Source organism: Agelaius phoeniceus, chromosome 30 (assembly GCF_051311805.1).
Source record: "Agelaius phoeniceus isolate bAgePho1 chromosome 30, bAgePho1.hap1, whole genome shotgun sequence".
Lineage (NCBI taxonomy): Eukaryota > Metazoa > Chordata > Aves > Passeriformes > Icteridae > Agelaius > Agelaius phoeniceus.
Window position 1 is genome coordinate 5,947,351 of NC_135294.1, and position 26,650 is coordinate 5,974,000.

Here is a 26,650-nt window from a genome sequence, read left to right on the forward strand (position 1 = left end):
GGGTGCAGAGACTTCCCAGGTGCCACCATCCAGCTGTGGCCACCAGGACCCCCCTGGACGAGCCCCTCTGGGCCGGGACGAGCCCCTCCGGGCGCTGCTGCTGCTGCTTTTCCCGGCTGGATGAACTGGAAGTGCCCCCTCCTCAGTTTTGGGGCTCCCCCTGCCCGTTTCCCAGCATGTGGCCACCCCTGCATGTCGTGTCCTGGGGCTGCTCCTACCTCAGGCCCTGCCAGCCACAGCGGGTGCCCAGCTCGCCTTGGGGGTGCCCTGGGCACTCGGGCTGGCATCGCCCTCCTCGCCAGGACCCACCAGGATCCCAGCCCTGCACCCTTCCAGGATGGGCCCACCCAGGACAGGTGGTCCCCAGCAGGGTTTTGGTGGCCCCAGGGTGGTTTTTGGGTAGGTTTTGGTGGCCTCAGGGTGGTTTTTGGGTAGGTTTTGGTGGCCTCAGGATGGGGTTTTTGGGTGGGTTTTGGTGGCCTCAGGATGGGGTTTTTGGGTGGGTTTTGGTGGCCCCCAGGCTAGGAGAGGACTGGAGGGATTGTCCACGCTGGGAGCTGTTTCCAAGGAGAGTTTTCCCAGAGTTTTGTTTTCTTTTTTGGGCCGATCTGGTGGCGTGTGCCTTGCCTGGAGCTGTGCCCAGGTCCCCGGAGGGTGAGGAGGGGACTGAGGGCATTGTCCATGCTGGCACTGGGGAGCCGGGAGCTGTTTCCAAGGAGAGTTTTCCTGGAGTTTTGTCTCTTTTTGTCGTGTCTGGGCCTACGGGGAGGGGTCTCTGAGGGTCCCTGTCCCATTTCTGGGGTGCTCAGGTTTATGGGGAGGCATTTCTGAGGGTCCCTGTCCCATTTCTGGTGGTCCCAGTCCATAGGGAGGGGTCTCTGGGGCTCCCTGTCCCATTTCTTGGGGTCCCAGCCCCACTTTTGGGGGGATTTGTGTGGGTGGCGAGTGACACATGGGGACAGCAGAGATCAGCCACAGCATTTGGTGGCATTTTTGCCAATTTTATTTTGTCCCTTACCTCGAGCAGACACCGGGGGATTCCCCGCTGGTGTCCGCCGTCCGTCCTTCCGTCTGTCCCTCCCTCCCTCCGGGCCAGTCGCGGCGCAGGGGCTGTCCCGGGGATCCGGTGCTGGGCTGAGGGGGCTCCAGGACATTCCGGGGCTCCGGTGCCGGACCGGGGAGACTCCGGGGCCATCCCGGGGCTCCGGTGCTGGGCTGGGGTTGACTCCAGGACACTCCCGGGGCTCCGCCGCCGCTCCCATCGCTGGAGCCGCACTAACCCAGGGCACCTTTGGGGTCACTCCAGCCTCTCACGCACCCACGCCGTGCCCACTGCCGGAGGGTGGAGGTGACACCAGTTATTCCAAATAACCAATCCCGTGGTATTTACGGTGATTTTCAGCCCGTTTGGCGCTGCCGCGGTCGCTCCGGGTCCCCATTGCGGCCCGGCCCCGGCGGCTCTCCCGCCGCCCGAGCTGAGGACCTCAATCAATCATTTTTGGGGCTGGACCCCATTGGCTACGGCCGGCTGGGGCGGGGTTTACGAGGTACATAAGGGACGGGAAGGCGCGCGTCCCTCAGAGCTGCTCCCGACGGTCTTTGGGTCTGACTTTGCCATGGCTGCCGCGCTCCAGCCCCTCCGTGCCCTCCGCCGCGCCGCGGTGGAGCCCCGCGCCCGCCGCCTGCACCTCAGCGCCGCCCGGTACGACCGGGACACCGGGGGATGTGCAGGGATGCTTGGGAGGGAGGTGGGAGCAGCGCTCCGCCCGTCCGGCGCGCTGAGGGCTGTGATGGGGGAGGCCCGGCCCGGTTCGGTTCGGTCGGTCCCCGGGCCGGGGTCGCGGCTCGTTTGGCCCCGGCAGTTCTGGGGTGGCGGGCGGGCCCCCAGCGGCTGCGGCGGGAGCTGCAGGCTGATGAAATCCCGCGGCCGCCTTGCGTGGGAGTGCGGGGCTGCCCCGGCACGGGGGGAGCGAGATCGCCTCAGAGCGGGGCTGCCCCGGCGTGAGGGGAATGGAGATGCCCCGGCCTGAGGGGGACAGAGATCGCCTCGCACCGGGGCTCCTCCGGGGCCAGGAGGACAGAGGTATCCGGGATGAGGGGGACACAGATCGCCTCACACCGGGGCTGCCACGGCGTGAGGGGAACGGAGACACCCCGGGGTGACAAGGACAGAGACCGCCCGATCATCCCCCAGAATGAGGGGGACAGAGACCCCCCGGGCACTGGGGTGAGAGGGACAGAGACCCCCTGAGAGAGAAAGAAGGAGATCACCCCTCCCCTCTTCTTGGTTATTCCTTGGCATGAGGGGGACAGAGAGCCCAGAACATTCCGTGAGGTGACAGGGACAGAGACCACCCCGAGCACTCCCTGGTGTGACAGGGACAGAGACCCCTGAGCATCCCACCCTGCTCCAAACAATGTTTAGACAACATCCCCAGGGTTGCACAGGGCAGGATTTTGGGGTGTAATCAACGATCCAGGTGGATCCAGCTCCAGATATTCCAGTTCTGCCCCATGTGGCCCCAGCTTTGATGCTGGAACCGAGCCTAAAACGTGACCGAGCATAGAGGTGCCAAAGGCCCTGATAAAGCACAAGCGATGGAGCTTTTGCCCTCCTGGTTTCCTGCTCCATCCTGCCCGGGGCTGGCAGCGGAGTGCCCGGGGCTGTGCTGACCCTTTCCCTTTTCCCCCCGGGTTTCCTGCCGGGGTTCGGGGCTGTGCTGACCCTTTCCCTTTTCCCCCGGGTTTCCTGCCGGGGTTCGGGGCTGTGCTGACCCTTTCCCTTTTCCCCCCGGGTTTCCTGCCGGGGTTCGGGGCTGTGCTGACGCTGCTCCCGGGCAGGGGGGACGCCGTGGTGATCTCGGGGCGGAAGCTGGCGCGGCAGATCCGGCAGGAGGCGCGGCACGAGGTGCAGCAGTGGGTGGCTGCCGGCAACCGGAGGCCGCACCTGAGCGTGGTGCTGGTGGGGGAGAACCCGGCCAGCCACTCCTACGTGCTCAACAAAACCAAAGCAGCGGCTGATGTGGGTGAGTGAGTGGGAGCTTTCCTTCCCAGTTTGGTGGGGAATCCTCGGTGCTGGGAGCTTTTTTTTGGGGATGTACCCACCTGTTGGTTTTTGGGTTTCACCCAGAATTTGGGTTCTTGTGGCTGCCCGGTTGTACTGGGGTGTGGTTGGATGTGATCAGTTGGATCCTTCAGGGGAGGATTGGGGTTTTTCAGCTTTCCCAGAGCCATAGAAAGCACAGGAGGGGATTTTTAGCCTCCTTTTCCCCATCTGCCTGGGACACAGCCCCTGTTCAGCAGCTCTCTGGCTCCATCCTGCAGTCTAAGGTCCTGCTTGGGGTCAGGGCAATATGTGGTGTCTTTTAACCTGGGTCTGAACAGCTGGAGCTTGGATTTTGAGGCAAACATCCCATTTTTACTGTGTCCAGAGGCCATGTGGTTTTATTTTTGTGGCCACTGTCTCAGGCCAGGTGGTTTTATTTTTGTGGCAGCAGCCTTTGCTTGGGTTTCTTTGTGCTCTGGCAGGGTCCCAAAGCCCCTTTCCCAGGCCAGCAGCCCCACAAAATCATCCCCAACAACAAATCCCAAATCCCAAGGCTTGTGAAGGTCTCTCCAGCCTGGGAGCTGCACAAACCCTTCCGTGCTCTGCGTGCACCACCCACATTTAGCCAGGCAACAAAACAGGGTGGAAAATGCACAAAATGTGGGGAATTCACTCTTTGGTGCCTGACTGCCACCATGGATTTGGCGATTGCAGGGATCAGCAGCGAGACCATCCTCAGGCCGGCCTCCATCAGCGAGGAGGAGCTGCTGGAGCTCATTGCCCAACTCAACAGCGACACGGCCGTGGACGGGCTCCTGGTGCAGCTCCCCCTGCCTGGTGAGCAGCTCAGTTCCCCTCCTGCATTCCCAGAGAGCTCCCAAGGGGGGGACCCTGCCCTGCTCTCCCCCTCAGCAGCAGCTGCCCGCAGGGTTCAGTCTCTGGCTCGTGGCAGCCGTGCCTGTGTGGCACTGTCAGCTCCCCCAGATGGCTGTGGGTGGCCTTGGGTTGACTGATAAATGCCCTCAGTGTGAGCAGGGCTGGCACTGCACGGTGTCCAGTGCCTGTGCTGGGAGCTGCCACTGGGAGGGCTGGGGACAGTCAGGCCCCACGCTCTGCAGGGCTGAGCTCAGGGTCAGGGTCAGCATTGCAGCTCAAGGGCAGAGCTGCAGTTTGGGGCTGCAATCCCAGCTCAGGGGCAGAGCTGCAGTTTGGGGCTGCAATTCCAGCTCAGGGTCACAATTTCACTTTGGGGCTGCAATTCCAGCTTGGGGCTTGGGGTTGAAATTCCAGCTCAGGGCTTGGGGTCAGAGCTGCAGTTTGGAGCCATAATTCCAGCTCAGGGTCACAATTGCAGCTCAAGGCTTAGGGTCACAATTGCAGTTTGGGGTCACAATTCCAGCTCAAGGTTTAATGTCAGAGCTCCAGTTTAGGGTTGCAATTCCAGCTTAGGGTTCAAGGTCACAGCTCCAGTTTGGGGTGACAATTCCATTTCAAGGCTCAGGGTCAGAGCTCAGGGCCTGGGATCATGATTCCAGCTCAGGGTTGCAATTCCAGGTCAGGACCTGGAGTCAGAGCTCCAGGTTGGGGTCCCAATTCCAGTTTGGGGTCCCAGTTTCAGTTTGGGGTCCCAATTCCAGCTCAGGGTCCCAATTACAGTTTGGGGCTGCAATTCCAGCTCAAGGTTTAAGGTCAGAGCTCCAGTTTGGGGTTGCAGTTCCAGCTTGGGGTTCAAGGTCACAGCTCCAGTTTGGGGTGACAATTCCAGGTCAGGGCTCAGGGTCACAATTCCAGCTTGGGGTCACAATTCCAGCTCAAGGCTTAGGGTCAGAGCTCCCGTTTGGGGTCAGGGCTCCATCCCAGGGCTCAGAGCAGCTGGCAGCACATCTGGCAGCACATCTGGCAGCCCAGCCCAGCCCAGCTGTGGCCCTGCCCTCTGCAGAGCACATCGACGAGCGCCGGGTGTGCAACGCCGTGAGCCCACACAAGGACGTGGACGGGTTCCACGTGCTCAACGTGGGCAGGATGTGCCTGGACCAGGACTCCATGCTGCCCGCCACGCCCCGCGGCGTCTGGGAGATCATCCAGAGGACAGGTGAGGGCTCCTGGGCATTCTGGGCATTTCTGGGCATTTCTGGGCATTCTGGGCATTCCTGCTCAGGTGAGGGCTCCTGGGCATTTCTGGGCATTCCTGGGCATTCCTGCTCAGGTGAGGGCTCCTGGGCATCCTGGGCATTCCTGCTCAGGTGAGGGCTCCTGGGCATCCTGGGCATTCCTGCTCAGGTGAGGGCTCCTGGGCATCCTGGGCATCCTGGGCATTCCTGCTCAGGTGAGGGCTCCTGGGCATCCTGGGCATTCCTGCTCAGGTGAGGGCTCCTGGGCATTCCTGGGCATTCCTGCTCAGGTGAGGGCTCCTGGGCATCCTGGGCATTTCTGGGAATTCCTGCTCAGGACACCAGGGACAGCGTGGCCAGGGACCAGGGAGGGATTGTTCTGTCCTGGGAGGGACATCAGGGACAGGGAGGGATTGTCCTGCTCTGGCCTAAGGTGGCCTGAGCTCAAAACTCACCCAGTTTTGGGATGTCTGGGCAGGGCTCCAGGGTGGGATTTTGGGGTGCTGTGCAGGGCTCCAGGGATGCCCAGGGTGGGATTTTGGGGTGCCTATTCAAGGCTCTCAGGGTGGATTTTGGGGTGCTGTTCTGGGCTCTCAGGGTGGATTTTGGGGTGCTGTGCTGGGCTCTCAGGGTGGGATTTTGGGGTGCTGTTCTGGGCTCTCAGGGTGGATTTTGGGGTGCTGTGCTGGGCTCTCAGGGTGGGATTTTGGGGTGCTGTGCTGGGCTCTCAGGGTGGGATTTTGGGGTGCTGTTCTGGGCTCTCAGGGTGGATTTTGGGGTGCTGTTCTGGGCTCTCAGGGTGGATTTTGGGGTGCTGTTCTGGGCTCTCAGGGTGGGCTCAGCCGTCCCTGCCAGCCCAGGGCCGTGTGTGAGGCCGTGCTCTGTGCCCTGCAGGGATCCCCACGCTGGGCAGGAACGTGGTGGTGGCGGGCAGGTCCAAGAACGTGGGCATGCCCATTGCCATGCTGCTGCACACCGACGGCAAACACGAGCGGCCCGGAGGTAGGGCAGGGGCACCGCGGGGACAGAACCTCCCAGAGCTCCCTGGGCACCTCCCAGAGCTCCCTGGAACCTCCCAGAGCTGCCCTGGAACCTCCCAGAGCTCCCTGGAACCTCCCAGAGCTCCCCTGGCACCCCCAGAGCTCCCTGGGCACCTCCCAGAGCTGCCCTGGCCCCTCTCAGAGCATTCCTGGTGAAATCATCCTCAGTGTGGCCTTGTCCTGCCAGGGTTGTTCAGGGAAATGGTCTGGAAAGGTCTCCAGGGTGATGAGGCCCAGCCATGGGCACCACAGCCCCCAGTGCCACATCCTCGTGTGTTCTGGACAATTCCAGGGCTGGGGACTCCTCCCTTTCCCTGCGTGGCCTCTTCCAATATTTTACAACCTTTCCATGATGGATTTTTCCCAATATCCACCCCTAAACCTCCACAGCTTGAGGCTGTTTTGTTTCCTGGGAGCAGAGCCTGGCCCTGCCCTGGCTGCCCCCTCCTGTCCCCATGGAGTTGTGGAGAGCCAGAAGGGCCCCCCGGAACCTCCTTCAGCATCTCCTGAGCCTCCTTCAGCATCTCCTGAGCCTCCTTCAGCATCTCCTGAGCCTCCTTCAGCATCTCCTGAACCTCCTTCCTCATCTCCATGTCCTGTTCCACCCCTCACCTTCCTTCAGCATCTCCTGGTCCTGTTCCACCCCAAATCCCTGCCTGTCCCTCGAGGCTGATCCTGGGGCTCACCAGCAGCCCCTGATGTTCCTGAGGAGCACCTTGGAGCAAAGCAGGGGACCTGGCTGGCTTTGGGTGCTGAATGCTGTGGATTTGGGTGCTGGGTGGGAATTCCTGGCCTGCGGGAATGTGAGTGACCAAATTCTTCTTTGCTGAAAAAAGCAGAAAGCCCAGAAGTTTCTCTCCCAAATTAAGCACAAAGATCCTCACAGGACCTGTGGGGCTTCACCCCAGACCTGGGGCTGCCAGCTGGGCAGAGGCTGAGGTCTGGCCTGGGTAATTCAGTAGGAAAGGAGCAGAACAAAGGAAAATTCCATTTGTGGGGTGTTTCAGCAGGAGCAAAACCCTCTTGCCCTTAGCTCAGTTTTCTCTGTAAGAAAGAGAACAATTTGTTATCTTTTATTGAAACCTCTCTGTTTCCAGCAGAGGCTCAGAAGCCTCCAGGGCAGCTGGGCTGTGCTGGGCTGGCTCAGGGTCACTCCTGGTGTCCCTTGTGCCCGCAGGTGACGCCACGGTGACGATCTCGCACCGCTACACGCCCAAGGAGCAGCTGAAGCAGCACACGATCCGTGCTGACATCGTGGTGGCTGCTGCAGGTCAGCCTCAGCACGGCTGGAACGTTCTGGAAGGGACTGGGGCGTCCTGGGGTGTCCCGGCCTCGGGTTTTGGGGTTCTGCCTCTGCAATGGGGGCAGCAGCAGCTGGCAGGGGCACCTGAGCACAGCTGGGCAGAGCTGGGGAGGCTTGGGGTGGGAAGGAACCCAGCAGGGTCCTGGATGCAGCCCCTGGCTCTGCACAGCACCCCAGAATCCCTCCTGGGAGCTGCACAGACACCCCAAAATCCACCCTGTAATCCCTGCACAGCACCCCAAAATCCACCCTGAGAGCCCTGCACAGACACCCCAAAATCCACCCTGTAATCCCTGCACAGACACCCCAAAATCCACCCTGAGAACATTGGGATGGGGAGGATCAGGGGGTGGATTTGCATTTCTTAGGATGCTTTAGATTGGAAAAAAAACCCTTCAAATTCCTGAATCCAATAATTTTGGGAAGCTGGATTGAAACATCCTGGGAATGTTGGGCTCTGGGGGTGGATTTGCATTTCTTGGGATGCTTTAGATTGGAAGAAACCCTTCAAATTCCTGAATCCAATAATCCTGGGGAGGCAGGGAATCCCAGCTGGGCTGGAACGCTGGGATCAGGGCATGTGGAGCCCCCCTGAGGCTGAGGGGGTTTTGTGTTCCCCAGGCATCCCCAACCTGATCACGGCCGACATGGTCAAGGAGGGCGCGGCCGTCATCGACGTGGGCATCACCCGCGTGCAGGACCCGCTCACGGCCCGGCCCCGCCTCGTGGGCGACGTGGACTTCGAAGGTGAGGAGGGCTCAGGGTGAGCTCCCGGGCTCAGGGTGAGCTCTTTAAGCTCAGGATCAGCTCTTTAGGCTCAGGATCAGCTCTTTAAGCTCAGGATCAGCTCCCTGGGCTCAGGATCAGCTCCCTGGGCTCAGGACCAGCTCTTTAAGCTCAGGACCAGCTCCCTGGGCTCAGGACCAGCTCCCTGGGCTCAGGACCAGCTCTTTAAGCTCAGGATCAGCTCCTGGGCTCAGGACCAGCTCTTTAAGCTCAGGATCAGCTCCTGGGGCTCAGGATCAGCTCCTTGGGCTCAGGATCAGCTCCTTGGGCTCAGGATCAGCTCTTTAGGCTCAGGATCAGCTCCTTGGGCTCAGGATCAGCTCTCTAGGCTCAGGATCAGCTTTAGTGGGCACTGGGGAGGGGACAAAGCCTGGTTTGTGTCACCGAGCTTGGGGACATTGCATGGGGAAGCTCCAGAGGAGCCTCCTGAGCCTCAGCAGTTGGGTCTCTGCCTCTGTTCCAACCCTGGGCTTGGATTTGCCATTTCTGTGCTAAAAATCAGCTTTTAGGCCTGGCTTTTAGTGCTTTTAGGCCCTGGTGCTTTTGGGCCCAGCTTTTTGCTGCTTTTGGGCCTGTTTGTTTGGCACTCAGATTTTGGTGCTTTTGGGCCCAGATTTTGGTGCTTTTGGGCCCGGCTTTTTGGTGCTGTTGGGCCTGGCTTGGTGCTTTTGGGCCTGGCTTTTTGGTGTATTTGGGCCCAGCTTTTTGCTACTTTATGGCCTGGCTTTTGGTCTTTTCAGAGCTCTGTGCTTTTAGGCCTGGCTTTTTGCTGTTTTGGACCTTTGTGCTTCCAGGCTTGGCTTGGTGCTTTTCCCCACCTCGGCCTCCACACCCAGGCTGGGCCTTGCCCCCAATCCTGTCCAGGGCCCATTCCTAAAGCCTTAATCCCGACAGAACCTGCGTGGCTTTAGGCTGGGGAGCCTGGCCTGGCCCTTAAGCCGAGCTTTTCCCCTCAGGGGTGAGGAAGAAGGCGAGTTACATCACGCCGGTGCCCGGCGGCGTGGGGCCCATGACGGTGGCCATGCTGATGAAGAACACGATCATCGCTGCCAAGAAACTGCTGAGGCCTTGTGAGCCCCGCGCCCTGCCCGCCTAAACAGAGCCGGGCTTAACGGGGGGGCCCTCAGAGCCGGGCTTAACAGGGGCCCTCAGAGCCGGGCTTAACGGGGGGCCCTCAGAGCCGGGCTTAACCAGGGGGCCCTCAGAGCTGGGCTTAATGGGGGCCCTCAGAGCCGGGCTTAACGGGGGCCCTCAGAGCTGGGTTTAATGAGGAGTCCCTCAGAGCCGGGCTTAACCAGGGATCCCTCTCAACACCATCATCGCTGCCAAGAAGCTGCTGAAACCCTGGGAGCTCCAGGCTCTGCCTGCCTGAACAGAGCTGGGTTTAATGAGGGCCCTCAGGGCTGGGTTTAATGAGGGGTCCCTCAGAGCCAGGCTTATCAAGGGTCCCTCTGAACACCACCATGGCTGCCAAGAAGCTGCTGAAACCCTGGGAGCTCCAGGCTCTGCCTGCCTGAACAGAGCTGGGCTTAACCAGGGGCCCCTCAGAGCTGGGTTTAATGAGGGGCCCCTCAGAGCCAGGCCTAAGCAGCCATTGCAGCCGACAGGAAATGCAATATTTCAATGTTTGTTATTTATTATTAAAGCACCTGGGGCTTTTCCCCAGTGTGGGCTCACAGGCGGGGCTGAGCTGGGATTACCCAAACTCCTCCTGCTTGTGTTAGAGCTGGGATTACCCAAACTCCTCCTGCTTGTGTTAGAGCTGGGATTATCCAAACTCCTGCTTGTGTTAGAGCTGGGATTATCCATGCTCCTCCTGCTTGTGTTAGAGCTGGGATTACCCAAACTCCTGTTTGTGTTAGAGCTGGGATTATCCATGCTCCTGCTTTGGTTTTGGGCTGGGATTATCCAAACTCCCCCTGCTTTGTATCCACACTCCTGCTTCGTGTTTGAGCTGGGATTACCCAAACTCCAGTTTTGTTTTTGAGCTGGGATTACCCAAACTCCAGTTTTGTGTTAGAGCTGGGATCAGCTGCCCTGCTCCCACAGGAGCTGTTTGGATCCTGGCACTCCCAGTTCCCCCTCAGGGCTGGATCTGTAGTTTGAACTCTTCTCTAGAGGAATTACTTGAAAAAACAAATTAAAATTAAAGCCATACTTTAGTGCTGGGCCTGTGCAGGCCTGGGCTGGTGTAGCCTGTTCTAGAGTGCAGCTAGGCTGGGATTTTCTCACTCCTTGGATTAATGGGAAATGTCTAAACCCTGTTCTAGGCCGGGCTTTTCTCCCTCCTTGCACTGATGGGGAATTTTTAAGGCCTTTCTGTAACCAAAGAGCAGCTGGGGCTGGGCTCTCCTGCCCCGTGTGTGAAGTGTGAGCAGCGCAGGCGGCCTCAATAAATGTGAGAAAACCAAAACATTTCCTTTGTGTGCCCTGGAATGAGGAGTTTGATAAGAACTGGATTTTGTAATCATTTATAATATTTAAATAATGTGATTATTGCAGGTCTGGAAAGGAGCAGGGCTTGGTTTTAAAGCCTATATAGAATGATATATTTTAATATCTCTATATAATTATTGATATATTCTCTATATAATGATATATTCTATATTTCTATATAATTATCTATAATTTATATTTATATATTATTATAAATTATATTTATGTATATAATTATATATATTTATATTTATATGACATCTTTTTTATATATAACTATATATAATTATATATCTTTATATAAAATATAGACTATAAACTTTTATATTTATATATAATTATATTGATCTTTTATACCTATATAATTATATACAGAAATAATATATATAATTATATATATTTATATTTAATTCTATTTTATGTTTCTATATATAATTATATATTTAATATATTATTATATATTTTATATAATTCCCTTTTACATTTTTATATATAATTATATATATTTTATATCGATAATATTTATAGATATAATTATATATTTTATATATAATTATACATGATATATTTTATATCTAGAATAATTATAGATATATATATATAGTTATATATTTTTAAAATTAGAAATATTTATTATTTTTAGGGTCCAGAGGGCCCCTCTGGCCCAAGCTTGGGAGGAATTTTGGGTTCCCCAATGAAGCACAGGAGGGCTCGGGCTGTGGGAAGTTTTTATTGGGTTGTGTCACGAGAAATCCAACCTGGTTCAGCACTGGAGGCTGAGACTGCTCCAAAAACCCCAAAACCTGGGGAACCTCGCCCAAAAGGGACAAACTGAGCCCACAGAGCCGAGCTCTGCCCAGGGAGAGAACGAAACCGGGCTTAAAACCTTAAACCTGCCCAGAGCCCTGGGCAGCAGGGAAAGAATTAAACCAGGATTAAGACCTTGGACCTGCCTGGAGCACTCTGCACCCTGGCAGGGTTTGGGAATGCCCAGGGCAGGGTTTGGGTGTTACCAGGGCAGGGTTTGGGCAATGCCAGGGCAGGGTTTGGGCAGTGCCAGGGCAGGGTTTGGGAATGCCCAGGGCAGGGTTTGGGTGTTACCAGGGCAGGGTTTGGGCAATGCCAGGGCAGGGTTTGGGCGGTGCCAGGGCAGGGTTTGGGCGGTGCCAGGGCAGGGTTTGGGCAGTGCCAGGGCAGGGTTTGGGCGGTGCCAGGGCAGGGTTTGGGCGGTGCCAGGGCAGGGTTTGGGTGGTGCCAGGGCAGGGTTTGGGTGGTGCCAGGGCAGGGTTTGGGTGTTACCAGGGCAGGGTTTGGGCAATGCCCAGGGCAGGGTCTGGGCGCTGCCTCGAGTCCCCGGAGCTGCAGCAGAACCAGAAGGAGAAATGCCATAACCAGGGAACGGCCTTCGAGTCTCAGGGGATTTGGGTATTTACAGGGGTCAGGACCAGAGCAGTAACAGGGCTGAGCTGGTGCCCAGTTACTGGGTTGAACTGGTGCCCAGTTACTGGTGTCACTGGTTTGCAGTTTGTGACTGGTGTCCTATGTACAGTGCTGAACTGGGGTCCCAGTTAAAGTGTGTCACTGGTGCCCAGTCCCATTGTTGAACTGGAGTCCTATGTACAGTGTCTAACTGGGGTCCCAGTTCCAGTAATGTTGAACAATAATGTTGTCCCAGTTAAAACGTGCCACTGGTGTCCCAGAGTGTCACTGGTGTCCCATTTACAGAGTTTGTGTCACTGGTGTCCCATTTACAGAGTTTGTTTCGCTGGTGTCCCAGGGGAGCCCCAGTGCCTCTGGTGTCGGTGTTGGGTCAGTTCTGCTCAGGGGAAGGCCCTGGGGGCTCTGGGAGGGGAAACCCCAAAGGATTCATCCAGGAAAAATGAGAAGAAATCAATTCCAGGGCTGGGCCTGGGCCGTGGCTGGAGAGAAGGAAAATTCCTTTAAACCCTTGGGAAGGCTGGGAAGAGCACAGGGAGCCTGGACCCCTACCCGGGCGGGAGGAGCCCCCTGGGGACCCCAAAACGCTGCTGGGCCCTGGGAGGAGCTGCTGGGGGAAACTGGGAGCACTGGGGCAGGGTGGGAATGGAGCCCCTGGGCAGCAGAGCCAGGGGAAATCCTGGATTCCTGCAGGGAGGAGCCTCAGCTTCCCCCACCAGGGATTCCTGCAGGGAGAACCCTTGGATTCCCCATCAGGGATTCCTGCATAGGGAACCCTTGGATTCCCCATCAGGGATTCCTGCATAGGGAACCCTTGGATTCCCCACCAGGGATTCCTGCATAGGGAACCCTTGGATTCCCCACCAGGGATTCCTCCATAGGGAACCCTTGGATTCCCCATCAGGGATTCCTGCATAGGGAACCCTTGGATTCCCCATCAGGGATTCCTGTGTTCCTGAGGATGGGGCGTGGGCCACCCAAGGGCTTCACTGCAGCCACCGTTCCCATTTCCCTGTGGAAACCAGCCTGGATTCCATCAGGAACCAGCCCTGACTCCCTCCTCAGTCCAGGTGCTTCCTCCTCTTCATCCCCATCTTGTTGTGCTTCCTCCTCCTCCTCCTCCTCCATCCCCATCCCAGGTGCTTCCTCCTTTTTCTGGGTCCGAAATCACCGATCCCACTTTTCTTTGCCAAAATCACAATTTCCACCTTTCCTGTGCCACAATCACCAATCCCACCTTTCTGGCCCCATTTCGCCGCCAGCGGCGGTGCCTTCACCCAGTGGGAAGAGAGGGAATTATGGAGAGTGCGACCCTAAAACGCACGGGGGTGCAGGGCCCTAAAACCCCCCGAGGTGTGGGACCCTAAAACCCACCGGGGCCCATGACCCCAAATCCGCCAGGGTGTGGGACCCTAAAATCCACCGGGGTGTGGGGTCCTAAAATGCACCGGGGTGTGGGACCCTAAAACGCACCAGGGCGTGGAACCCTAAATCCACTGGGGTGTAGGACCCTAAATCCACTGGGGTGTAGGACCCTAAATCCACCGGGGCACGGCGCCACCAGGGCCGCCTGTCCGGCAGAGAGGAGCGCCCCGGTTTCCTTTCTCCGTCCGTGCCCGCGGCGCTATCTACCTAGCTAGACATAAATTAAATTAAAGTCGGGCCCCGGCGGGCGGGGCTATAGCGTGGTCTCGCTGCCCATGTCCCGCGGGGCCTTCTCGGTGTCGCTGTCCTCGTAATCCGACTCCATCTCGATCTTCACCTGGGGCACGGCACAGATGGGGTTGCGGGAGTAGTTAAAGGCGGGAGACGACGGGCACGAGATCTTCAGGTGCAGGGTGATACTGGGGGGGAGAGGGCGGTGAGCGGCCAGGGGGGCCGAACCTGCCCCGAACCCGCCCCGAACCGGGGCCAAACCCGCCCCGAGCCCGCCCCGAACCGGGGCCAAACCCGCCCCGAGCCCGCCCTGAACCCGCCCCGGGAGGGTCCCGGTTACCTGCGATCCATGTCCGAGCCGTTCGGGGACGAGTCCGAGCGCAGAGCTCCAGGTGGGGGCCCTCGTTCCTGGGGGGACACGCAGCTGAAACGCTGCCCAGGTGACCCCAAAAATTCCCCTGGGCCAAAATCACCATTTCCACCTTTCATGGCCCAAACCACCAATCCCACCTTTCTGGGCAGTGGGAGGAGGAGGAGGAGGAAAACTCCTGGGAGTTGCAGATTTTGGGTGCAATCAGCCAGAGAAAAGGCCCTGCCAGCCCTGCCAGCAGATAAGGGGTTAAATGGAGCTCAAACCCTGGGGTCATGAAATGAACTCCCCCAAATTTACTCCAAGTTTTTTTGGTGAAGGTGGAGCCAAACCTGCTCTTTCCCAGCCATAAAACTCCATCACAAGAAGCTTTAGGGGCCTCCAAATCATCCCAAACTCAGATATTTCTCACAAACCCCCATCAGCACCAGCTTGGGGGCGACAAAACCCACAAGATTCCCGGATTTTATTTTGTGATTCATGGAAATCTCGGTGATCTTTGGGATGAGCAGCGCTCCAGTGGCTCTGGAGCTGGTGGATTTCTCCTGGTGGGTTTTCCCTGGTGGGATTTCCTTGGTGAGTTTTCCTTGGTGGGTTTCCCTGGTGGATTTTCTGGGGTGGAATTTCCAGGGTGGGTTTCCCCTGGTGGATTCTCCATGGTGGATTTTCCATGGTGGATTTTCCATGGTGGATTTCCCTGGTGGGATTTTCAGGGTAGAATTTCCCTGCTGGGTTTCCCTGTTGGGTTTTCCCTGGTGGGATTTCTCCTGGTGGGATTTTCAGGGTGGAATTTTCCTGGTGGATTTCCTTGATGAGTTGTCCAGGGTGGGTTTCCCCAGGTGGGTTCTCCATGGTGGGTTCCATGCCAGACCCCCTCACTCAGGCGGTTCTGTCCCTGCCCTGGAACAGCTGCAGGGATCCCAGACCTCCATCCCAGTTCCCAGTGGGAATTGTCCCTCCCCAGCTCTGGGATGTCCCCCTGTCCTCGGGGGACCCCGTGCCCACCTCCTCGTCGCTGCTGCTGTCGCCTTTGTTGCCTTTCTTCTTCTTCTTCTTGTCATCCTCCTTCTTCTTCTCCTTCTCGGGGATGATGTTGTCGATCCAGGCCAGGTCATGCTGGGAGAAGACGAAATCCAGGAGCCGCCTCACCAGGATCAGGGCCAAGATCTGACACGGGAGAGGTCCAGGAGCATCTCAACCCAAGGTCTGGTGGTGACCACCAAGCCAAAAATCCCTTCAATCCCAAAAACCCCTTTGGAGCGAGGAGGGGATTACCCACGATGGAGAAGATGGTGGCGGCCATGGTGGAACCATGCCAAAAATTCCATTAAATCCCAAAAGAAACCCATTTGAAGCAAGGATGGGATTACCATGATGGGGAAGATGATAATGGTGGGACCACGCCAAAAATCCTAAAATACCCTCCCAAGGTAGGATGGGATCACCATGACGGGGAAGATGGTGGCGGCCATGGTGGGACCACACCAAAAATCCCAAAACATCCCTTTGGATGGAGGACGGGGTTACCATGACGGGGAAGATGGTGGCGGCCACGGTGGGACCACACCAAAAATTCCATTAAATCCCAAAAAACCCCTTTGGATGGAGGACGGGGTTACCATGACGGGGAAGATGATGGCAGCCACGGTGGATTTGAGGATCCAGAGCACGGCCAGGCAGATGATCTGCACCAGGGTGAAGAGGTGGATGCGGCGCAGCGGGACGTGCCGCAGGAACACGTAGTCGGGCTGGTGCTTGGCCGGCATCAGGAAGAGCTTGCAGCGATCCCAAAACTGCCCGGGGAGGAAGGCCAGGGTCAATCTTCAGCCCCACCCCACAGGCTGCCCAGGAAAAACCTCTTTTATTGCCCCCAAATTGGGAACTTGTGGGGTTTTGGTGTTTCTCGGAGGGCTTTGGGTATCTGCTGACCCAAACATGGAAATTCCTTGTGGAGCCAGTGCAGGACAGTCTGTGGTCAGTGAGGAGAAGGAGGACGATGAAGAGGAGGAGGACAAGGAGGAGGAGAACAACAAGGATGAGGAGTAGGAGGATGGGGATAAGGAGGATGAGGCCAGAGGATGAGGAGGAGGAGGATGAGGAGGATGCTGAGGAGGAAGGGCACTCGCCTGGATGCCGTTCAGCGACGCCACGCCCATGTAGAGGAAGACCCCGTAGAGCACCGGCATGGGGATGTACTGGGAACAGGGAACAGCACGGCCCTGACCCAGGGAAGGCAGCAGCTCCTCCCCAGGGACAGGGACAGCGCTGGAGGTCACCAGGACGGGACAGGACCCAGCTTTTGTCCCCATGTCCCCAAATCCCTGCAGGGACGTGGGAATGGGAATGTTTTACCTTCAGGATAGGAGCCAGGAAAACCGAAATGCCCGTGAGCACGAAGACGATGATGCCGGTCACCCTCTGCTCCCTGGAGGGGACACGGGAGCAGGGTCAGCCCGAGGAACCCCCGAGGAACCGAGAACCACCAGTGGGAATGGGACTGACAGCTCCTGCCTGGCCGTGACGTCCCCAGGAAGGACAATCCCTCCCTGGCCTTGGTGTCCCCAGGAAGGACAATCCCTCCCTGGCCTTGGTGTCCCCATGAAGGACAATCCCTCCCTGGCCTTGGTGTCCCTGGTGTCCCCTCCCAGGACAGGATTGTCCCCCCAGCTGCAGGACCCCTCTCAGGCCCACCTGACCCCCAGGAACTGGGGCTGCTCCCCCGGGGCGCTGGTCTCGGTCTCCATCTTGAGGCTGTCGATGTGGGCGATGGAGATGACGGTGGCGGCCACGTACCAGGGCAGCCCCATGAAGGAGCACACGGCCATCAGGATGCCCACCCAGAAGAGGTCCAGGTGGTACCCGGCTGCCTTCTGCAACACAGCACGGGGGGCTCTGCACCGGGGCTGTCCCCAGGCAGGACCTTGGCGTGCCCCGAATGGCCTCGGGGCACCTGGTGTCCCCCATGTCACCCCACATGGATATGGGACACCCAGTGTCACCCCAAAACACCCAGTGCCACCGTGATGTACCCCACATGGACACAGGGCACCCTGTGCCACCCCTGCACCCCATTACCCACAGAACTCCATCCCCCAGGCCCTCCCTCACCCCAAACCTGCAGCTGGACGAGGCCAGGGGCAGCCCCCAACCCCACCCCAAACCTGGGTGCTGTAGGGGATCCCTGGGTGCTGTGGGGGATCCTGGGGTGCTGTGGGGATTTCGGGGTGCCCTGGGTGCTGCGGGGGGATCCCCGGGGGTCTCACCCTCAGCTTGTGCTCCTTCCTGTTGACGATGACGGCCGTGATCTGCTGGTCCATGAAGATGAGGATGGTGACCAGCAGGGCGGGCAGGGCGCTGGCCAGGTACACCCACCACGGGTTCTTCCCGAAGGGGAACACGAACCAGCCCCGGTCCACGCGCGTGGGCTGGGGAGGACAGCGGGGTCGGGACCTCGGGAACGCAGCGCGGGTCGGGAGAACCCAAGGGGCGGCATCTGGGGACAGCCCCGTCCCGGATCCACCCTAAATCCTGTGCCCCAAACCGCCCCCAAATCCTCACTGGGATCCTTGTTAGGATTTCCACTGGGATCTCCACTGGGATCTTCACTGGGATCCTTGTCGGGATCCCCACTGGGATCTTCATGGGGATCGTCATTGGGATCCTTTTTGGGGTTTCTATTGGGATCCCCATTGGGGTCTCCATTGGGATCCTCACTGGGATCCATATTGGGATCCCCATTAGGTTCCTCACTGGGTTTTCCATTGGGATCACCATTGGGATCCTCACTGGGATCTCTTATTGGGATTTCCATTTGGGGTCCCCATTGGAATCCCCATTGGGATCTTCACTGGGATCCCCAGGTCACCCCCTGGATGGGGGAGGAGAAATCCCTCTGGAATGGGGTTTTGTGGAATTTTGGGTTTTTACCTTGAAGTCTGTAGGCACTTGGAGCTTTGGGGTGTTGAGTCCAAAAAGCACATCCAGCCCCACAAACATTAGTATGGACATAAAGATGGAGAAATCGCTAATGAGCTTACGGAGCTGCCAGCCAGGGGGCAGAGAGAAAAGGGAGGGAAAATGGCAAAAATGGGAGGGAAAATGGCAAAGAAGGAGGAAAAAGAACAAAAAAGAGAGGAAAGAAAGTCAGAAAATTAGAATATTGTTAGAAAAGTCAAAGTAGCTTTGAAGACAGTGCCTGGAGCTGCGAGATTCCCAAAAAAACCTGGAAAAAGAGCGTGGGAGAGGAGAGGAGGCCCAACCTTGATGATACTGGGGATGTGGAGTTTGGGGGTGTCCAGTCCGAAACAGGCGTCCACTCCACAGAAGAGCAGGATGGAGAAGACATTGGAAAAATCAGCAATGAAAGCCCTGACCTGGAGGCAAGACAGGGAAACGGGGTTGGAAAGGGGATTAACGGGGTGGGAAGGGGATCAATGGGGTGGGAAGGGGATTTATGGGGTGGGAAGGGGATTTATGGGGTGGGAAGGGAGCTTGTCCAGGTCTCTGCGGACGTCCCCATCCTCTGGAGTTGTCCCTTGGTGTCACCTGCAAACCCCTTTGTTTCCATTGTTAATGAGCACATTAATTAATGCTGGCCCTGACAGGGAGCCCTGGGCACCACTGGTCACTGATGTCCATCAGACCCTGGGCTGGTGACCACTCCCCTGTGGGTGGGATCATCCCACCCATTGGAATCCTCATCCCACAAATTCTTGTTCATTAATTGTCCACCCATTACCCCAACTCCAGTTCGGAGAGGAGGATGCCACAAAAACCTCACAGAATTCCAAAAATCAGGGTCTAAAACCTCGGGGAGGGTCACAGTCCTGGCCCAATCCTCCTAAAACCAGGGATTTCTCTTCCTGGAGTTCTCTGCTCCCAGAGCTCCCAGCAGCTCCCGTTTCCCCTCGTTTCTGGGAAAGGATCTGGCAGGATTTGGTTCTCTCCTTACCTTGGTGGGGAAGTAGCGGCTGAACTTGAATTTTTTCAGGGTCAGGGTCATGGAGTAGGTGCCAAAGAAGAGGATGAAGGACATGAGGGCCAGGTCGGGCACGAATTTGCAGGATTTTCCCACTAAGCTGCCGCCGTATTTGAGACATTCCTTCTTACTCAGCTGGGTCCAGTCCAGAGCTGTGAGGTTGAGAGCATTGGACTGGCAAGAAACCCAAAAAAAGCAAAGTTAGTAAAATTTGGAATTATTGTGGTGTGCAGGGAAAAGGGGAAGTTCAGCCCAAATCCAGCAAAGGTGGAATTTTTAAGGTGCAGCATGGAAAGAAAGGGAAATTTGCTGTCCAAAACCCACAATTGTACTTTAAGGATCACACTGTGCAAGGAAAGGGGGATTTCACAACTCAATTGAGCAAAACCAGCGTTTTTAGCAACTGCAGCTTGCAAAAAAAGGAAACTTCCTGCTCAAACCCCAAAGGGAGCAGCTTGAGCCATTTCAGCACACGAGGAAAGGTGAATTTGGGGACACCTGAAACCACGGAGCTGATACAAATTTTGGGGAAAAAATCCCCAATTTGAGTTCCCCTCACTCCGAGCCGGCCCATCCCACTCCTGGGTGCTGGAATCCCCCGGTTCTCCCTCCCTGATCCCAGATTTCCCGGGGCTGAGCAGATCCCAGTCCTTACCAGAGACACGTTAGTGCTGTTCGGTGCCACTGGAGCTGAAGCATCCAACAAGGTCGCGTTGGCTGCGGGAAAGGATTCGGTTATTGGGGTTTTGGGGCTGGAGCCGAGCTTTGGGGGCTGTTAAACCCCAGCTGGGCTGGGCCTGCTGAGCCCGCCAGGGATCGGCATCCCAGGATTTGGGGGGCAAATCCCCCTTTTCTAACTTCTCCCTGATTAATCCCACGCGCCGGGGAGGACGCGGCGGCTTCTCCCTGTGGGGCTGGCGAGGGCTGGGCCTGAGGGGATTTTTAGGAGCTTCCCAGGTCCTAAAATTTCCCAGGAGCTTCCCAGTTCCTAAAATTTCCCAGGAGCTTCCCAGTTCCTAAAATCTCCAGGAGCTTCCCAGGGAAGCCACCAGGAATGAGGTGGACTTAAACCCACCGTGGTGGAAAGCTGGGAAAGCAGCCTGGGGTGGTTTTTTTATGTTTAGTTTGGAGAGGTGGCACCCAAATCGCACCAGATTTGCCTTTTTTAATTATTGTTCATTTTTTAAAAAACAGTTTGGGGGCGTTTTGGTGTCATCGGTGCTGAATTCCGTCTTTTCGAGCCCCCGGCACCTTCTCCTCCTCCTCCTCCTCGGCTCTTCAGGCGACGCGGCTCCGCAGCTCCGGGAGCACCCCCGGGATGTCTCGGGGTGCCCCTAAAAGAGGGAATTCGGGAATTCAGGAATTCTGGGGTGGCTTTGCCGCCCCCCTCTTCCGTCCTCTTCGGCCGCCGCCTCCAGCCCCGGCGCCGGGGATTAACGAGGGAGAGGCTGGGTTAGCGCAGGGAGCCCAGGGCTGCCGGGACCGAGCCCTGCGGGGCAAACTCAGCCCTAAAAGCATCGGCTTGGTTCTCGTTTCTCTCCTCCACAACCTTTTCTTTTTCCACAAACCCAATTTTGGGGTTTCTACGCCTTTAAAGGGCGGCACGGCACCGGTGGGGTTAAAGAGAGGAGCCCTAAGGGCTCCACACAAACCTTTTTAGAGAGAGAGAGAAGTCAAATACATGGGAAAAAAAAATAACAATGGAACCCCCCCGTGGGGGGAGAGTATCAAATATTAAAATAGTTTTAATATTTAGAAGGTGATACTCACTTGAGATTGAAATCAGCCCCAATTGATGTGTGCAGCAGAGACAAATATGGGACAAATCAGTTATAATAATCAAAAATCAGCAGGGATGGAGAAAAAAGGGAATTAAAAAAAAAATTAAGGATGGAGAGGGAAATGAACATAATTTCTAGAGGGATTTTAACTCCAGCCTGGACAGGGCTGCCCGGGGCAGCCAGGGGGAGGAGCAGGGTCAGGGATGGGGGTGCAGATGCCTCTGGGCTGCTCGGGGTGGGGGCTTGGAGAAGGGGGAGACCTCCCTGGAGGCTGAAGGCTCCGTCCGGGGGTTCCGGCTCCGGGGGTCCCGGCCGCGCTCCCCGCGGGTCGCGTTTGGGGCGGGAATGGGCTCGGCTCTGCTGCTGCTCTGGGGTCCCGGTTCCCAGGGGCATCGCTGTGCTCGCCAGGGGTGGAGGAGCAGGAGTTGAGGAAAAATGTGAAATTCAACCCAATGGCTGCAAGTGCCACGGGGTGAGGGCTCTCCTTGGAGGGGCAGAAGCGTCGGGAATGCCTTGGGTGGAGGGTCTTGGGTGCTGCTCTTGGGTGCTGCTCTTGAAGGAAGGAGATGGGCAGAGCTTCACCATCATCTTCATCCACTGTGACCTTCATCCACCATCATCTTCGTCCATCATCATTTTCATCCGTCGACATTTTCATCCACCATCTTCATCCACCATCATCTTCATCCACCATCATCTTCATCCATCATCATCTTCATCCATCATCATCTTCATCCACCGTCACCTTCATCCACTGTCACCTTCATCCACCATCACCTTCATCCACCTTCACCTCCACCCACTCTCAGTCTCCTCTGGCTGCAGCTGGTGCTCCCCAAAATTTGGATTTTTGACATAATTGATCTCCTGGGGGAGCAGCCCGAAGCTGCCTCTGCTCCCTCCCAGGAGTGTCTGAGCTCCACAGTTCGAATCTGGGACGTCCACCCAAGGGCAAAACCATGGAAGGACCTTCTGGTCAGAGCCTGATGCCTCTCCTTTGGGAAAATGAGTGGAAAAAGGAGGGAAACGGTCCATGGAGGTTTCCACACCCAGCTGGGACATCCCGGGGTGTCCCAGACACCGCAGAGCACAGAACCACTCCAGGCGTTTCCTGGAGATTCAGTTTCCATCAGCAGCAGGCTGGAATCACCCAAAATGTCCTGTTCTTCTTCCATAATTCCTTCTTATCCATGCAGGTCTGGCTGCTCCAGGCTGAGGTCTGACCTCTCCGTCTGCTGTGTCCCACAGGTTCATCCAAGGGGGATGGACAAGGCTCTTCCTCCATCTCCACAGCCCCCTCGGAGGAGGACGATGGGTTCCGGGTGTCTCCAGCCCCATCCTGGGCCGGGACTGATCCACGCCAGGACCCTCCCACCCCCGGCTCCTGCCCGGGCGGCCCCGGGGTGAACTCACCTGGGTCGGGGGCGACGCACTCGCACTTGTACATGGTCACGTAGTCGGGCTTGAAGTCCGAGTTGATGGGGTAGTACTTGAAGGCCCCGATCATCTTCTTGATGGCGTCGTAGATGAAGATGAAGCTGATGAGGGTGGAGAAGCCCTCCTCGGTGAAGCGGGTGATGTACTTTATGATGAAGCTGGCGTCGGTGGCCACCAGGATAAGGCACTGCAGGGCCGAGTGCAGCCCGATCCACAGGCGGAATTCCATGTAGTCGATCCCGTTGCCTCTGGAAGAGGGGACACGCGGCCCTGTGAGAGCAGCTGGGTGCTGGGGACGCGTCCCAGCCCTGTGGGGACAGGCCCTGGTGTCCCCGGCGGTGGCCCAGCACTCACTTGCTGAAGTCGAAGAGCAGCTTCTCGAAGATGAGGATGGGGCCGGTGCTGCTGAGGATGATGAGGGGCTGCCCGGCGAAGAGGCAGAACATGGAGCCGGCCATGGCCGTGCCCAGGAAGCTCTCCATGACCCCCTGGGGACGGAGCAGAGGCGGCATCACGGGGGTGCCGGGCCGTGCCACGTCCCCATGGACCAAGGGATGGCTGGGCCCGTGCCCCATTGCTCCTGGCATCGCCATGGAGGGGGTGCCAATGTCCCAGGGCTGCCAGACCCACCTGGCAGAGGTGTCCATGCCCAGAAGCTTGGCATGGCACAAGTAGGGTAAAATCCATCCCATGGATCTCATCCATCCCATCCCAATCCCATGGATCCCATCCATCCCATCCCAATCCCATGGATCCCAATCCCATGGATCCCATCCCATGGATCCCATCCCATCCCTGCCTGTCCCCAGGCCGGTGACACCTGGGCCACACCTGGTAGTTGTCGGTGGCGTCCCCCAGCAGCCCCCCGAAGGTGATGGCGTTGGTGATGCAGCCCAGGTAGATGAAGAGGATGGCGGAGATGGACTGGATATGGAAACCTTCGTAGAAGTCACTCGGGAACCAGGGCAGCTTCCTCTTGATATCCAGGTAGAGGCCACCACAAAACCTGTGGAGACACCACTGAGGTGACACCGACACCTGGTGACTTCCACCAATAGAGAATCGTGGAGCCCCGGAGAGGTTTGGGTTGGGAGGGACCTTAAATCCCATCCCATCCCAGCCCTGCCATGGCAGGGACACCTCCCGCTGTCCCAGGCTGCTCCAAGCCCCATCCAACCTGGCCTGGGGCATTTCTGGGGACCCACAGCCCCTCTGGCCAGGTGGGAGATTTATAAATATTGATTCATAAATATAATTTATATATGGACACATAAACAGGCCTGGTGCTGACAAAAACCCCTTCCCACGAGGATTTCACCCCAGGGTGGGCCTGCAGGAGCCGCTGACAGATCCTGGCACCTTCTGGAGGTTTCTGGGGGGTGGCTCCTGGCTCACCTGCCGGTCCAGGCCAGCTCCTCCCCAATCTCGTGGACTTCGGGCATCTCCCCATCGTCGCTGCCGCCGCCGCCGCCCCCGGCGCCCGCCCCGCCGGCCGCGCCGTTCATCTGCCCCACCTCGTTCAGCGAGAACACCGACTTCCTGCGGGACAGCGGCACCGCCACCTCGCACCCGCTCTGGCATTGCCACATGGGCACCGCTGGATGGGCACCACCAGAGTGGCACCACCTCGCACCCGCTCTGGCACTGCCGCATGGGCACCGCCAGATGGGCACTGCCACACTGCCACACCCAGACTGGCACCACCTCAGACCCATTCCAGGACCACCTCAGATCTGCTCTGGCACCACCGGATCAGCACCGCCACATTGGCACTGCTGGATGGGCACCACCGGATTGGTGCCATTGGATCAGCAGCACTGGACTGGCACTGCCACATCAGCACTGCCACATCAACACTGCCACATCAACACTGCCACATTGGCACTGCCAGATTGGCACCACTGCCAGATGGGCACACGGCCCTGGTGTGAGGACCATGGCCAAGGCCGTGGTGCAGCTCTGAGCCTGCACTGAGTGTGGGGTCTGGGGCAAATTTGGCCAGATCCAGAGCTGGGTTTGGTCAGTTTGTGGAGCCATGGGTTGGGTTGGGTTGGGTTGGGTTGGGTTGGGAGGGACCTCGAGGGTGATCCAGTTCAACTCCCGCCCAGGGCAGGGCCACCTCCCGCTGTCCCAGGAGGGTGGAAATGGCTCTGAGCCGAGCTGGGAACAAACCCAGGTGCAAACCCAACATTTCTGGAACATCTGGAGGGGTCACTTCCAGGGGCGAAGCCAAGCAAGGCTCTCAGCCCCCAGAACTGGGCGCGGGAGTGGCCGCAGGCTGGGGCAGCCCCACCCACCTCTTCTCAGCTGAGGGCACTTTTTTGGGAGGCTCGATGCGGATGTTGGGGTCCCACTCGCCGGGCGGGAGGACGATGACCTCGTCCAGGAACTCGTCAATGCCGGCGATCAGGTCCTCCCTGTCCCGGGCTTTGTAGGCAACATCACTGAAGAGCTGGGGGTGGACACAGGACAGGGTCAGCCTCCAGCCCCACGTCCTCCTGGTTTCAATCCCAGGTTTTTGGGTGATAAGGTGGAAATTGCTTTTCTTTGCTGGGTTCTGAGTCCCATAGGAGGGCAGGGGTGGTGTCCACTCACATCGTCCACCATGAGCGTGGCAATGGCCCTGCCAATCTCATTGTAGGATTTGGCTTTTCCCGGGGGGCCGAGCAGAATGAAGAGGAACCTGGCGAGGGAAAGGCGCCGCGTCGGCCACCTCGGAGCCCTGGTGCCAGCAGAGCCCTCAGGAGTGCCCGGGGGCCGGCGCTCACCTGGTGGGGACGGGCACCTCGGTCACCCCGCCCAGCATGGTGGCCTGGAGCAGCCGCACGAAGGCCACAAAGGGCTTCTCCAGGAACTCCACCTCCCCCACCAGCACGTTGGAGGCCTCGGCGTCCTTGGGGATCTTCTTGATGAACTTGTTCTTCAGCTGTCGGCAAGGACAAGAGCGAGGAAGGGAGCGGTTGCCAAAACTTGGCTTTTCCCCCCCGCTTTTTTTTTTTTTCCCCCACCAAAGTCGGAGCCTCAGGCTCCAAGATTTCACCTCTGGTTGTCCCAGGACTCCCAGAGGTGGGGACTGAGGAGCCAGGGAAAAAAAAAAGCCAAATTTCTTCAGAAACGTGGCTAAAACTGAGACTAAACTGCAGCCCCGGGGCTCCACAACCCAACCAGCAACGTTTGCTTTTGCTCTCCTGGGTTCTGTGCAAGGAAAACTCCCTGAAATCCCCCTGTGGAAAACCTGAGCCAACCCCAGGGTGCTGCAGAGAGCCAGGAACATTTTTAGAGTTTATTTGCAGCCCCTCATGGCACAGAACCCCCCCAGGCCCTGTGAGCTTTTTGTGCCTCGTTCCTCCTCCCCAGCCCCGTGGCGGGAGCTGGAACAAATAATGGGAGGAGGAGAAACCTCACCCATGGATTTATTCCCCAGGTCTCTTCTCCCCTGCAGCTCTTTTCATTACAGCCTAAAAGGGTTCAATACCCAGCCAGGCAGGGAGTTATGATAATCTATATGGCAGCATGAGGGGAGGCATGTGAGCCGGGCAGCCGCCTCGCCCCGTCCTAATCTTCTAAATCCAAATGGAAAAAAAAAAAAAAAAAAAAATCATCATAATAATAAAGCAACTCCTCCAGTTCTGCTCGGAATCAGAGCAGGAGTTACCAGTGGCCACTAAGCTTCATGTAACACTTAAAAAGTCCCTTTGTAGTGGGCCTAATAGGGTGATTAAACCTAAATGCTTTGCATATTTTGGGATTAACCCTCCGAACCCCACTGCTGGAGGGGATATTTGGGGTTCCTGAGTGGGCACCGGAGTCATTTCAGGTGGGGTCCCTGTCCCATGGCTCCCTGCAGAACCTGGATTTCCATCCATGAAACCCAAGGGAATAAAATGTTATTTCTTGTGTTTGGGCTTGCCCTAAGGTGCATCGCTCCAGGTAAGCCCAGCGAGGACATCCTGGGGGAAAAGCACGTGGTTATCCCATTCCCTAAAATCCCAAAGCAAGTTGTAACCCCACCCCATTCCCTAAAAACCCATTCTGCCCTTGGTTTATGGTGAAACCAGGAGCAGAAACGAAGCAAAGCTCATGCAAGGAACCAACCATTCCCACAAAAAGAGTCTGGGATGGGAAGGGGACAAAAATCCCATGGATCCATCCCCTCCCCAAGCCTGGAGCTGCCTCCCAGCTCCCTCCTAAAAGCAATCCCAGAAGGAAAAGCCCCCCATGGCCTCTGGGCTGAGCTTTGCATTGGGAAACCCCCAGAAAAAGCAGATC

At 57.4% G+C, this 26,650-nt stretch overlaps 2 protein-coding genes across 9 annotated transcripts in view; one reads left to right on the forward strand and one right to left on the reverse strand.

Moving 5' to 3' along the window:
• The first annotated feature begins 1,236 nt into the window (after positions 1-1,236).
• On the forward strand, positions 1,237-22,401 carry MTHFD2 (methylenetetrahydrofolate dehydrogenase (NADP+ dependent) 2, methenyltetrahydrofolate cyclohydrolase). Of its 5 annotated transcripts, none has more exons than XM_077191617.1 (8): positions 1,253-1,702; positions 2,842-3,026; positions 3,761-3,883; positions 4,986-5,138; positions 6,052-6,159; positions 7,375-7,467; positions 8,122-8,247; positions 22,193-22,401. In XM_077191617.1, the coding sequence occupies exons 1-8, from the start codon at positions 1,617-1,619 to the stop codon at positions 22,399-22,401; spliced, it is 1,083 nt and encodes a 360-aa protein (XP_077047732.1). In that variant the 5' UTR covers positions 1,253-1,616. The 5 variants fall into 5 exon arrangements, with proteins under 5 accessions (XP_077047733.1, XP_077047732.1, XP_054506576.2 ...); XM_054650598.2 differs by lacking the exon at positions 22,193-22,401 and adding an exon at positions 9,243-10,701 and having other exon boundaries at positions 1,269-1,702; XM_054650602.2 differs by lacking the exons at positions 1,253-1,702; positions 22,193-22,401 and adding exons at positions 2,098-2,653; positions 9,243-10,701 and having other exon boundaries at positions 2,805-3,026.
• SLC4A5 (solute carrier family 4 member 5) overlaps positions 11,437-26,650 on the reverse strand; it is a 51,817-nt gene continuing 36,603 nt past the window's right edge. For 2 of the 4 annotated variants that reach the window (XM_077191610.1, XM_077191613.1), the window contains 18 exons: positions 25,150-25,307; positions 24,977-25,064; positions 24,679-24,833; positions 23,777-23,920; positions 23,213-23,387; positions 22,736-22,869; positions 22,358-22,629; positions 19,819-19,880; positions 19,137-19,337; positions 18,445-18,558; positions 17,449-17,610; positions 16,877-17,055; positions 16,538-16,610; positions 16,312-16,380; positions 15,805-15,978; positions 15,191-15,352; positions 14,156-14,223; positions 11,437-14,003 (listed from right to left, as the gene is read on the reverse strand). In XM_077191610.1, the coding sequence (XP_077047725.1) occupies positions 13,838-14,003; positions 14,156-14,223; positions 15,191-15,352; positions 15,805-15,978; positions 16,312-16,380; positions 16,538-16,610; positions 16,877-17,055; positions 17,449-17,610; positions 18,445-18,558; positions 19,137-19,337; positions 19,819-19,880; positions 22,358-22,629; positions 22,736-22,869; positions 23,213-23,387; positions 23,777-23,920; positions 24,679-24,833; positions 24,977-25,064; positions 25,150-25,307 (2,556 nt within the window). In that variant the 3' untranslated portion in view covers positions 11,437-13,837. Of the gene's footprint in view, positions 14,004-14,155; positions 14,224-15,190; positions 15,353-15,804; positions 15,979-16,311; positions 16,381-16,537; positions 16,611-16,876; positions 17,056-17,448; positions 17,611-18,112; positions 18,227-18,444; positions 18,559-19,136; positions 19,338-19,818; positions 19,881-22,357; positions 22,630-22,735; positions 22,870-23,212; positions 23,388-23,776; positions 23,921-24,678; positions 24,834-24,976; positions 25,065-25,149; positions 25,308-26,650 lie in introns of all 4 variants that reach the window. The other 2 variants (XM_077191611.1, XM_077191612.1) reach the window with 1 other exon arrangement.

Excerpts from the sequence above, each read along its gene's own strand:
- MTHFD2 (XM_077191617.1), top strand. The coding sequence starts at position 1,617 with ATGGCTGCCGCGCTCCAGCCCCTCCGTGCCCTCCGCCGCGCCGCGGTG. Across the intron at positions 1,703-2,841 it reads CTGCACCTCAGCGCCGCCCG|GGGGGACGCCGTGGTGATCT; the intron begins GTACGACCGGGA and ends GCTCCCGGGCAG. Across the intron at positions 3,027-3,760 it reads CAAAGCAGCGGCTGATGTGG|GGATCAGCAGCGAGACCATC; the intron begins GTGAGTGAGTGG and ends TGGCGATTGCAG.